Raw genomic sequence first — 13,012 nt, 5'->3', positions numbered from 1 at the left:
ATGGCTGCCCCACCTTCCCCAGCTCCCGGCCCTTTAAAAAAAAAAGTCCCAACTCACCAGCTGCTGCTGCAGTCTTGGGGCTTCTTAGGGCTCATGGCAGAGCCCCCCACACACAGTGTGGGGCAGTGGGGTACAGCAGGGATTGTTGCCCCACCTGGCAGGAGCTGATGGATCAGGGTTTGTTTGTTTTTTTAAAGGGCTGGGAGCTGGGGCGTGCAGGGCAGCCACAGTGGAGCTGGGAGAGCAGGAAAGGGTTGCAGGGCTTGTGGCAGAGCCCACCCCCCCCCCATATGGTGTAGGGCTCTGAGGGGCAGCAGGGATCGCCCCCTTCACTTGGCAGCAGCCAGTGCATGCGGGCTTTTTTTAAAGAGCCGGGATCTGGGAGAGCAGGCAGAGAACCATTGAGAGCAGGTGAAGGATGGGGCTGACTTGGAGATTCAGCTGATTCAGCTGTGGCCAAATCTCCAAGTCGGATTTGGCTGAATCAATTCAAAACAGTGATTCAACTCACCGAATCGAATCACTGTCCTCTGAATCTGATGAATCCAAATCCAAAGCAAATACTAGCCACTTTGCACAGGCCTGGTTGACTCTAGCCTGGGAAAGTCTAGCCCACCCCAGGGCAGCAGTGTGATCAAAAGGCATGCAGCTTAGTGCCTGTCCCCTCCTCAACACCTTCCTCTACAGCCCTCTCTGCTTCTGTCTTGTGCCTGTACATATCTTCACTGCAGAAGGACTGGTGTCTGTAGTGTAGGTAAGTGTAGATAAAGACTTGTGGCCCACAGCAGCATCATAGGTCTTAAGCAGTCTGGTAGGAGATGCACGCTCACCACTAGTCCAGTCAGCCCATAACATATGCCTTGCTTGTGTTCCTTTGAAGCAGCAGACAAAAGCAATGTATTATACCTTCTCTGGCTGGCTAGGAAAGTAGTTTCCATCTTGAAGGATTGTGACCTGACCTCAGAAACACTTCCTAGCATTACCTCTTGACTGAGCTAGATCCGGGCAGTCTACATGCATGTTGCCCAGGAAGCCACAAGACTCAGCAGCACATCTTCCACAGCAGCATGTGTTACCATGAAAACATGTTACATGTCCTCTGCTCACTGCACTGGTTCCCTGCAGAATCTCCTGTTAGCTTTCTGGTCTTGTGTACCTGGAAAATTGTCTATAGCTCCAGGGTGAGGACCAGGATTGAGTGCTCTGTCTCTCTAGCACAGCAGAGCTATCAACTGCAAAAGGTAAAGCTTGTTTGTGCAAGAGAGGGTGCTTTCCTGGGGCCAGTCTAAGCCTGTAGACTGAACTCCCACAGGCTTTAAGAACCACCTCAAACTTCATTGCTTTGTATTGCAAATGTGATGTACACTCCAACCTTACTTTCATTAATATAAACATTACATGGCAGATAAATTGTTGTTATTTTAAATCTGCCCGTAGTGGATTTCCCTTTGGAGAAATAAAGAAAGGAGGAGGAAAGAACTATATGACAGAGATTGGTTGCAATGTGTAATGCAGCACATAGTCAGCACAGTGATGGGCACAGTGTGATAACCTGAACAGATTGAAAGATAATGAAAGCCAGATCTTCTGCATAATATTTCAGCTTCCTTCTAGGGCTCTGTGCTTTACAAAGCACATGGGATTGGGTCTTATATGGTGGGGTATGTGTGTGAAAAGAAGGGGCAAGGGGAGAGATGTCTAGCAGAAATACCCCAGTCTGCTGAGATGATCTTTCAAGTGCTGTACTAAAGTACTGTAAAGCCTGTATGACTTCTCTTCTGACCTTTGGTCCATCACCAGCAAAAAAGTCCCACACTCGGCTCTTGCGTAGGAGAACAAGACGCTGGCATTTGACAGAGCCCAGGGGTTGGCACCTGCTCAAAGCATTTCTGCTTCTAAGTAACATAGCCTGAATCCTAGCTCATCTATAAGCTCAACTTTACTGAACACTGGATAGCCTCCTTTCATCAGCTCCATTCCCAGATGGACCACTTCAGCCTTGCATCTTACGTAGAAAATATAAACCTACTGACCGATCAAAGTGATTGTACAGTTTCCTACATGTTTAGCCTTCCTGCACTTCCTCTGGGAGCCCTTCCAGCTTGTAGATATTCCCTGTCAGGAAGCCCCTCCTAACTTCCAACTGAAAACTTCCTTTTAACTTGATTCTACTCCTCTTAGCTCTATAACCCTTATACATGGTTTGACTTAATGTACTCACTCCTCTTTTTCCCAAAGGAGCATGCTTATCAGAATGCACATTCAAATGGCTCTGTGCTGATGAGCAGAAGCAATACTAGGCTTTTCTGTTTTTTCAGGCACATAAAATGCCAAACTGTTCACGTTCAGTTATGATTGAGAAATGATACTATTAATGGCATTGCTTGCACCATAGTAGAAAATGCCATGGAGGGGATGAGGTAAGATATGTGTTGGTGGGTGGGGTTTGGTATACTCCTTCATTTTAATGCAGCAGCCTGGCTAATAAAATATGGTTAAATGAATGTCAGGCTTTCATTTTTCTCTCAGGCAATGGGTCTAATGCCCTATCTACACAAGGTGAGTAAATACCCGAGTGTGCTTACTAGTTGCAGCACCTCAGAGCTGAGCTCCTGATGAGTAGGTACAGCCTCAAATGTTTTCTTCCTGATATAGATAGGAACAAGACAGTTGTGGTGGAGCTGGCACATACAGGCCTCATAACTCCAGCCTACGATGCAGTTCCTTCTGACTGGAAGCTACTTAAAATCCCTCTCTTGTGTGTCAGGGTGGAGCTCTGGATAGAGGCCTTAGGTGTACAGAGATGCACCGGTATGTTCGCAGTTACATGAGTCCTGTTCATGGTGCAACAAAATAGCGCTGTTAGGCAGCACTGAAGCACAGATGGCTTTCACGATGACCAGAGCAACAGCCAGCAGTTTTATGCCGTCTGTACTCTGAGGTGGTTTCCTCACTTAAGCATAGACCTGCCTCCTTGAGAATAATGGGCAAAGTGCTTTCATGCTTGGTTCAGAGGTGGTCGTGGAGGGAGGCTGAGTCTTGGTATATACTGCCAACTATATGTGCATTTCCCAGGTTAGTTAGAAGCCCAAGAGTGATGAAGGCAAGTGCAAGAAATCCTAATACATTTTGGGCAAGGAATGCTGAATGAAGACACAGACTGCAGCTCTATAATCTCCAGGCCAGATCTGGACCATAGGGCTTTTCACAAGCTGAATCTGAATGTGGCAGTGGCGGCCACGAGAGTTAACACAGCCATCACTCACCCCTGCCCCCCCACAGTAATACAAACATGTAACACAAGCAGAGCTCTTTGCTCTAGATTTTGGTGGCAGGCCACACAGCATGGCTTTGTGGGCCATAAGTTTGATACCCGTGACCTAGCAGAACTAGATAATAACCATTAGCTATAGGTATTTTCCTGTGTTTTGTCCCTTTAAATAGAGACTGGATATCATTTGAAAAACAAGTCTGTAACTTGGAAAAGTTAGAGGGTGTAATTGTTGCAGGATAGATGAGCACAGTGGTGACTTCTGGCTCTGAAAGCTATAAATCCCACCCTATTTAGGATATTTTTTCATCTGTTTGCAACTTTAATTACTAACCAATCAAGTACTAGATGGCATCTTAATCTTGTCACATGACTGAATCTGTAAACCATACCTTTAAAATGAACCTAGTTATTTAACCTCTTAATAGGGTCTGCTCCAGCAGGGCTTTCATGTGTGTCTTCTTGTCAGTAGACCAAGGTACCTGGACCACATCAAATTACCTTGCTTTCTGTTTTTCAAAGAAGCGTAGTATTCCTCTTGAGGTGTTTGGAGGCTGACAATCTGACTCTTCTTTTCCTAGGATGATCCTCTCACTAACCTAAACACCGCCTTTGATGTGGCTGAGAAGTACCTGGATATCCCCAAGATGCTGGACGCAGAAGGTAAAGCAGAATCTACTTTTTTATCTTTGGTCTTCCCGAGATATTTCCTACTTCTTCTAGGTGGACTTGTATTGTACCAGATTTTTCTACCCTCTGACCAATCCCTTCCTCCCCACACACCAAACAAATAAAACAAATGTTACAACAGAAAAAAATAATCACTTATTCTGCTTCTCTTTCTTTGTGCCCCACCAAGTCTGCTGCATAATGTTTAGCCCAGGGCTGATGCACTAGGCAGAAATTAGTAATACCTGGATCTGTTGGTTTGTTTGGGGGGGTGGGTTCTGGAGGGAGTGGGGGTTGACTCGGTAAGGCTCCATTTTGGGTATCAAACTAAATTCTGAATGAACAGCAGATCCAATGATAACTGTATATAATGCATAACAATCCAAATAGCTGCTTCCCAAATATAACTGAGGTCTCATTTGCCTCAACACCATGCTTGAGACACCAGCACATTCTGTCTCTGGCCCATGGTGCCCTACTAATCAGATAAACCAAAGGGATTCAACTTGTGTCTGATCTAGTTTTCAATTTCCATGGTCCAGAGTCCTGGCTACAGGCATCCTCTTGTTCTTTAGACCAATTTGTCATTTCTGTTAGAGTTCTGCATTATTACTGCTGCCTTGGGTAATAGTTTTCATTTTATTGCCATGAACTTAAAACTTACCTGAGACCTATGTTCCCTATCCCTTTCAAATCTAGACTTGGTATGTCCAAGAACAGTAAAGTGTTGGATACCCAATGTCTGGTGCCACTTCTTCTGGAAGTCATGTTCTGAACCCTTCTGGTGTAATTGGTGACCTCCATCTAATAGATGCAGTTTTTGAGAATTAGAGGAGAACAAACTCAGTGAGACCAACTTTGCCAGTTTTCCCTTGTTTTCTCTGAGACTGTTCTATAAACTGATTCCTTCTCAACTGCTCAGCAATATGAGGCATGAGAATATGCTATTAACTGGTTCTGGAAACAAAGGGAAATCTACTTTTTTCCAGAAGTGCCTCTCACTGACAATGTAGCTGGTTACTTGAAGGCACTGGGGCAAGAAGACCTTTTAGAGACATGTGGGGTCCCTGGCTTGGGGCTGCAACTCTAGAGCACAAACAATGGTTGACCGACCAGAAATTAATTTAAAAGGTGACTGTTTTGCCCAAGTCCAGCTGGCTTAGAAAAGGAAGGCTACGTTCCAAACTTGGTTTGGGCAAGGAAGATGTAGGGAGTAGCAATGGCCTTTGTGAAATAGCACATCTCTGTGGTGGGGCAGATGCAACTAACACTTGATTAATCAGCATTTAGGCAACCAACATTTTACTGGCACACCTTTTAGCCCAGGTTGTCTCAATCCTAGTAACAAGTCTTGCTTCACACCCCTCACTTCCCATTGTGAGTGCCCCCTCTCCACCCCTCAGAAGAATCCTGAATTCTATGCGAGTGCTTCCTCCTGCTTAGAAATCCAGTAAATTACTGGGGTTAGGTTTGGGTCCCAGTAAAACTAACAGACGAATAGTTTGGCCTGTGCGGGGTTTCTCCCAGCAGCATTCTCCTTGAAGGATTGGAACAAACCTGTATCTTCACAGTGTGAATAACAGTCATTGGATCCTGAACTGCTCTCAGTAAAATCAGTGAGAGCTCTGTGTACATTTGACCCCTTTTGAATTTTAAGCCATCCTCATGTCAGGGCAGGGTGACAGGAAATGAAGGAGCTGCTGCTTTTAAAAAAAAAAACTTTAACACCGCAACAGCAGACTGCTCAGCTATGGCGGGTCCTTCAAGAGAGAAAGGAAACATTCCAGCACAAAACACACTGTGGTCCCACAAGCCTAGCCAGCACCTGGCTTTCATGTCCTCTTGGGAGAAGTTTTGCTGACGAGGGAAGGGTGCAGGGAAGGGTAGATATCTGAGGCTGTCTATCTGAGGCAAACGCAGATCAGAAAGCCCTGCACAAGAGTGTGTGGAGACGGACTCTTCTGTAACTCCCTGCCCCTTATACCAGGCACCCTGGACAGTTCTGGTTCTCCCTGTCCCTTGCTGTCCTCCCATCAATCGATATGCATTTAACCTCAGGTTTTTTTTGACAGACATTGTTGGAACGGCCCGCCCTGACGAGAAGGCCATCATGACCTATGTTTCTAGCTTCTACCACGCCTTCTCAGGAGCCCAGAAGGTATCGCAGGATTCCAAGCTCCCTCCACACAGCGCACCTGGTCCTGTTGCTAATGTCCAAACCTTTTTTTCTTTCTCTTTCTCCTCTCTAGCTACGGGCATCTTTATTATTATTTTTTGGCAGAGTTGGCTGTTGGTTCAAAGCGGTGCTCCCGGTGTGAGAGCTGGGGGGGAAAGGAGCTGGTAGGGCACACTCATGCGTTCAGAGATCAGCGAAGCTGCTTCAGTGCACAGGGCCAAAGACCACACATTAATCCATTGGAACTGGGAGCTCTGGCATCAGGTTTGGAATACAAGACTCCTTTCCTAATGGCTGAGTAGCAGCTCTTGCCACCTCAACAAATCCAGAGTTGGAAATCACATACAGACCTTCTACATGGTGCAGTACTCTTCCTAGGCTTGCTCTCCTGCCATTCACTGCTATTCAGACACTAAAATGCACCCCATCTGAGTTGTCTGATGTTGATCTCCTGTTTTGGGAGGGTTTGGAGTTTGGCATGGGCAGGTATTTTAGACTAGGTCTAAACTGTTGCAAAAATTTATCAGTTCTCTAACGTGCATTTCCATAGGCTGTCACATAGCCTGAAGTCCTTTTTTATACCCTGAATACAAGCCAGATTCATCTAGGGTTTAAAGAATTGATTTGACCAACCCTTTGTTTCTGTGGTTTCAGGAGCAGGAGGTACCATATTTTGAGTCTGAGATGTATGCTTTTCACTGCCTCTTCCCTTTCCCACCCCACACCCTGTGGTGGAGATTAGACAGATGTGCCCTTGCTGGTTTTTGCTTAGTAATTACTTGCTATGATCACCTAAATAAAATCTTTGCAGGTGAGACCTTGTAAATGCTCTCACCAAAGCAAGCAAACTGTCAGTGCCAGAGGAGCATGCACAGCACACTGAATAAAAGTGGGAACTATGCTTTGTGGGCAAACAGCCTGATCTTTGCAGTATCTGACTTGAGTACACCCCCACCCCCCCACACACACACCCACAGATACTTAAAACATTCAAGCCACAAATAAATCATACCCAGTCACAGCTGGGACAAGCCTACTGACTAGAGGGTGTGAAAATATGTAGCCCGGATAGTTGGCTAGGAGCAAAAGCTGGATATTAGGAGGAAGAAGGGAGTGCCGCTTTGATCCACAGAGCCAACCCTGCTAGTCACGTTCTGATCCGAATTCCCAGCTCTCCGCATGGAAATCTGTTTGGCCTGTCCTGCAATGCATGATGGGAAGTTTTCTCCCCCTCTCTCACACCACCCATGACTGTTTTATTTTATTCTATGTGCTGCTTCTTACTTTATCCTTTCAACCTCTTTTCCTTCTTTGCACAGATATTATAGGCACGCTAAGGCCGGATGAGAAGGCCATTATGACCTATGTTTCATGTTACTACCACGCCTTCTCAGGTGCGCAGAAGGTGAGACTTTATCCCTAAAAAACACCCTCCCTCTTCTCTCCCCTGACTCCCAACAATTCACCCTCCACTATGAAATGGTTCAAACCTTCAGTCCATTGAATAATAATAGAGGTGCTGAGTAGTCTGCCTGTACCATGTCCAGCATTTATGGTCCTTATCCCTACTGAAGAAGTTATATGACCAAACTGTAGATTCAGAAAATGTTCTTTGAACATCCATGTCCTCTTTCCTCTCTGCCTCTCCCAGAGTCCATACCCATGTGGTGAATACAAGGTTCCTGCTCAGAGTGGGCACACCCTCAGTGACAGTGTTAACATAAAAGAGAAGGACCTGTGTCACAGCAGATTCAGTATCCACCCTATGACTAATGTCCTTTGGGCATCATCTTTCCTGAATGATGTATATCCCAGAGCACCTTGACTGAGTTGGTTTAAATCGTGCCTCACCAAGTATAATCCTATTCTGATGCTGGTTAAAATGGGACCCCAGATGGACTCATTCTACAGCTGCCATCTGTCTCTTTACACTGCGCTCCTACTGGGGCAGTGGCCATTTACAGCTCAATACCAGTCATACATGAGCTGACCAGACGGGTGTCCCATAATCTCCTATTCAGGGACTGTGCTCCACCCATAGGGTTTATTTGCATCTAGGCTTTGACCATTTTAGCTTCCTTACTTTCCCATCTCTTCTTCCCTTGCTTCTCTCCCTTTCATTCATCCCTTCCCACTCATCCTCCCTCCTTTCCCAAGCAGCCTGCACTTACCCTTCCTCGCTCTGTCAGCTTTTTCATCTTCTGCATTGCTCTCCCTGCTCCCTCTTTCTTTCCATCTCAAACAGTTGCTACTGGGCTACTCAGTCTCAGTGGAACTCTGTAACCAGCTCAGAAAACCTTCCCTCACTTTCTGCAAGTCTCCCAATATATCAATTTTCTAGTGGTCTCCTGCTATAAGGAGAAAAGATCCATCATTTCTTCCTGACACCCACCCACCAAGAATTGTTCAGAGCAGATGTGTATGATTTCCCAAAGACTGGGATGAGGAGGCAGTATGGGAGTGTGGGTCCAGTGGATTCAAAGACTGAGACATGGACCCAACTCCAGTTACAGTGGTACAGACAGGCCATAGATTTTCTCAGACCTTTTTCTATTAGTGAGAGACAGCCCACATTTTGCCCAGCTGCGGACCCAATTGGCAGCTCACTAAAATCTTTAGGACTATGTCTAATTGGTACAAAATAGTGGTTGACGGTAGCTAGCATTATTTGTAGTACCACAAGTCCACCCTTGGGCAGTAGGTTCCATCATGCTGCCCTTTATTGTGAACCACACAGGCTCTGCTCAGGTCCTGTGTTTGACCTGTATTTTTGCCCTGTTTTTTGTATGCAAGGTGAAGCCCTGTAGTTCCCAGCTATTCAAATAAGTGAATATCTATTTGACAAACAGGGATTTGGCAGTGGTATTTTTCCATGACGATGCTGGCTAGTAAATCATTAGAAACTCCTTCACAGTGGGCTAAGTGCAATACGAGCCAGCTGATTATGATAAGGATCATAATCCAAAAATCTATGCCAGTCTAGTGACAAGCCCCAGTACTTCCCAGTTGACACGTGTAGTTCTTCGGGCTAAACTGACAGCAAACTACTGGGGAGGAAGTGAAAGAACTGCTTAGGTTTCTAGTATTGCTAAAGGAGCTGCTCTGTCAGTCTTGCATTCTGTTCTCCTCCCAGCCCATGCCATCCTATGAAAATGCACTATGCAGATCCTGTACGTTTGCTATCAATTAGTACTGGTGCCAGACTTGCTAGAAACAGCGTTTTCTTCTGCCCTGGTGTCTAACCCCGGGATGTGGGGCAAGAATTGGAGACTTGGTTTCTTAGTTGGTAAGGCTTCATTTTTATGTAGTCTAACTGGTTTAGAGGGAGGATTAAAAAAAAAGGTTGTCAAGAGGCCTGATGGCCAGCAACTTTCCCATGACCTAGCCTATCTCCTTTTCAGAGCTCTTTCTCAGTGCCAGTCTTACATTATCCAACTGTTGAATGGCATAGAGTCAGAATCCAAGGGTTATGTAAAGCAACTTCTGAGCATGAATCTCAACCTAGGCCCAGGATCACAGAGGGTCTTTCTAATCACTGCCATCTCATACTCGATTGCGTGACTTACTGTGATGTCACTCCATTTTTCATTCAGATTTTTCATTACTGCCACCAGCCTTGAAGGGAAGGTCTCATGATCAGCTTTCTGCTTCTTTCATTCTCTTGTACTGAGTCTTTAAAGGTACAGGGTACCCATCCTGACATGACTTGTGTACGGATGGCTGCTTTTCCTTTATATGATTTTTATATATGTGTATACTTGCTTTGATTGGTTTGCTTGTTTTCTAACTGCTTCTAACTTTCACAACACTAAACTGCATGGTTGTTTAGTCCTGGTTGGGTTTACAGTATTGAAAACTTGATTTCTGCCATGAAAGTTTCTAACTAACTTATCAATGTTTTATAAAAAGTTTGTTTTGTATGCAGTGTTCTGAGATGCTCTCAGGTACACATATTAGTTGTAGACAGACATCCATGTCACAGAAACCATTACAGCGATAGGCTACTTTCCTGGTGTTCTTAGCAGAGAAGTCCAGGGTTGAATGGGCCACATAACTTCATTTTCATTCTTATGTAGAAGGATGGCTCTTCAAGGGGAAGGTTGGGACTTATGGACAAGACAACATCGGCAATGCTTTCAGTACCATGGCCTTACGTGTTGAGTAGCTATAGTCTCCAAGACATTGGCTGAGAACTGTTCAGAAGCACCAATATGCCCCTAAACATTCCTTCAGTAAGGGAAAGTGGGATAGGGCCATCATGACCATACATAGGCTATGTCTACATTTGACTCTTTTCCTTAATATATTCCACTACTGCCACCCACAATATTGTCCCCTAGCAGTAGCAATAGAGGGAGCACTAGCAGAGACCACAAGGCAACAACTAGGATATGGCCACCTAATCCTGCTCAGAGCAGGTCAGGCTAACACATTTGCAGCTTTTGTGGCTACACAGCCTCTCCTACCGTAGCACTCCTACCATTGTTTGTCGCAGCAGACTGTTCTAGAGCAGCAGTTCCCAAGTTTTTTGGACCACTATGACTCTGTCATCCCTCAAAATGTCTCACAGGGCACCTATGTTTCCCTTATCATCAAATTTGTAATTGAAAATACCAAAAAAATGGGGTTGTCACTTAGTGGAGCTCTTCTGGGCACAGGACTCAATGCAGACCACTTTACCACAGCCACAGTTTGGGGACTCCTGTTTTAGAGAGTAGCTGGGGGAGACAGAGCTAGAAAGAAGTATGATTGTTTGGTAAGAAGGTAGACCGCCTTCTAAAAAATCTAAATGTCAGCAGTTGGGATCTTACAGATAACTCCCCGGTTGTTGATGTTCTGAAGGGTTTTATTTTTGAACCACTGTACAACACCCACTCCCCCACCAAACCTCAGGGCTGTAGGAAAGGTATCCTCGTATACATGTAAACATCCCTGGGAATCTCTGTTGCTCAGCTGGCTGCTGCTCACAGCCATGTTACAGTGAGCAGGGAGGGTGAATGAAAAAGAAAAAAAGCCCAGCTCTGCATCTTGTAAGGTATAGGATGAACCTTTATCTTGATCCCACGCTCCCAGTCATATAGATTATAGAAAAACAGGGCTGAGGTCATCTAGCGCTTAGTCTATTTAATGTAAAAGGACCCTTTAGATCAGATTCTCCACCAGGGTACCATAAGCTTCTTTTTAAGGGTGGTCCTTGGTGCCCCACATTATTAGCACCATTAGATGAACAAACATGATTTGCAAGATAAACCCAGAGATTTCCAGTAGGAATCCATAGTGTTAAAAACATTCTGACCTGCTATGGTCTTCTGAGTTCTTTGCACCAGAAGATTTGCTCTGTTATTTTTCTGAGCCAAAAATGAGTCAAAACTAAGAGCTGGCATTTTCTGATGAGTGTCTCAAGTATAAAAAGATTGAGAACCTCTGCTCTAAATAGTGTAAATTGCCCTTGGGAATTCACTGAGAGGAAATTAAAATCCAAGCAAGTACAAGCCTTCTGAAATGGACAATTATCCTGAGCACTTTTGTTGAAACTCTTATAGTCAAACTTTCCTCTTTTGAAGCTCACCCTCTCATTCTTTTATTAAAATAGCTAATTTTTGCATACCACCAAGCTGGCCCATTTTAGCATTCATTTTTAAAGTCTCCTACCAGTGACTAAGATCACCAGTTCCTCTGGGACTGAAGGAATTGTATGTCATTGTGGAGCTTATGATATTATTGCTATTCTTGCTGCTTCATATCAACCACAATACTCAGAGCACTGACTTCAGAGTCTGAATAAACAAATAACGGAAGGCCTTTTAAAAATAGATGACAGTTTAAACTTTCCAGTTATAAGCTCATTAAATAGAGGGCTGCATATAGCTCCAGTCATGCACACAACTGCTTCAGACCCAGAGTGGTGTGTAACCGAAAGAACAAGGCTGCTATAGAGACATTGTGTGCATCTACTTCTTGCATTGCTATAGCAGCACTGATCTTCTGTTGGCTCTGCAAGTGACTGAAGGACTGGAAGCACCCACCTTCATGGAGAATCCTATCTCTGCTTCCTTGTCCACCTGGATGATACTTGCTCTGAGATGAGAGGCTTCAGGTCTTTGATGAGTAGACAAGGACAGAGGCCCCCTAGTGCTCTGCAACCTGGGCCAAAAATAAAGCAGCCATTCAATAGCAGATATCTTGCCTGTGGCTCATTCCAACTCCAGAGGGGGATGTGTGCTGTAAAGCAGGGCTTCCCAGCCTTTTCCTCAGCATGACCCTATTTAAACATTGGAAAATGTTTCCCCAAAATGATGCAAACATGATCAACAAGTCATAAATATGGCATTACAATGTGTATGGTCTTTGTATTTTTCATTTAAAATCATTTACACTTCTTTTTAGATTAAAAATACAACATTGACAGCAAAGTATTAAAAAGCCATTAAATGCATTTATTTGACATTTATTTAAATTGCTTTAACTGTGGGTTATATTTGCAGTGCTGCCATACCATTAAACAACCCTAGATGTCACAGTTGAGCATCTTTGCAATGCCGTTTTTAGTTGCATCCCTAAGATTGGGAACCACTGCTCTAAAGACAAACACTTCTGTCTGTTTCATGTATCAAATACAGTTTCATAGTTAGTAGGGTCGGAAGGGACAGAGCAGATCAGCAAGTCTGGCCCCCTGAGTACTGGGGTCAAATGACCCCAAGGTAGGAGCCACCACTTTTCTTGGTAGTTGGTTCCAGATCCTAGCCACCCTGACAGTGAAGTAGCACCTCCTGATGTCTAATCTGAATTTACCCTCTGCCAGCTTGTGACCATTATTTCTAGTCACTCCTGGTAGTGCTCGGGGGAACAGGGACTCCCCCAATGTCTGCTGGTCCCCTCTGACTAGTTTGTAACAG

The 13,012-nt window shown here is 44.8% G+C and overlaps 1 protein-coding gene across 6 annotated transcripts in view; it reads left to right on the top strand.

Moving 5' to 3' along the window:
• Positions 1 to 13,012, top strand: part of ACTN1 (actinin alpha 1) — a 131,653-nt gene that overhangs the window by 92,544 nt on the left and 26,097 nt on the right. For 4 of the 6 annotated variants that reach the window (XM_019551453.1, XM_019551452.1, XM_019551449.1 and 1 more), the window contains exons 7-8: positions 3,853 to 3,934; positions 6,013 to 6,098. In XM_019551453.1, coding sequence (XP_019406998.1) covers positions 3,853 to 3,934; positions 6,013 to 6,098 — 168 coding nt within the window. Of the gene's footprint in view, positions 1 to 3,852; positions 3,935 to 6,012; positions 6,099 to 7,435; positions 7,522 to 13,012 lie in introns of all 6 variants that reach the window. The other 2 variants (XM_019551454.1, XM_019551451.1) reach the window with 1 other exon arrangement.

The sequence above is a fragment of the Crocodylus porosus genome, unplaced genomic scaffold (genome assembly GCF_001723895.1).
Source record: "Crocodylus porosus isolate Cpor-Errol unplaced genomic scaffold, CroPor_comp1, whole genome shotgun sequence".
In the NCBI taxonomy this organism is placed as follows: domain Eukaryota; kingdom Metazoa; phylum Chordata; order Crocodylia; family Crocodylidae; genus Crocodylus; species Crocodylus porosus.
The sequence above is the reverse complement of the archived record's forward strand: the minus strand, read 5'-3'. Positions and strand labels throughout refer to the sequence as shown.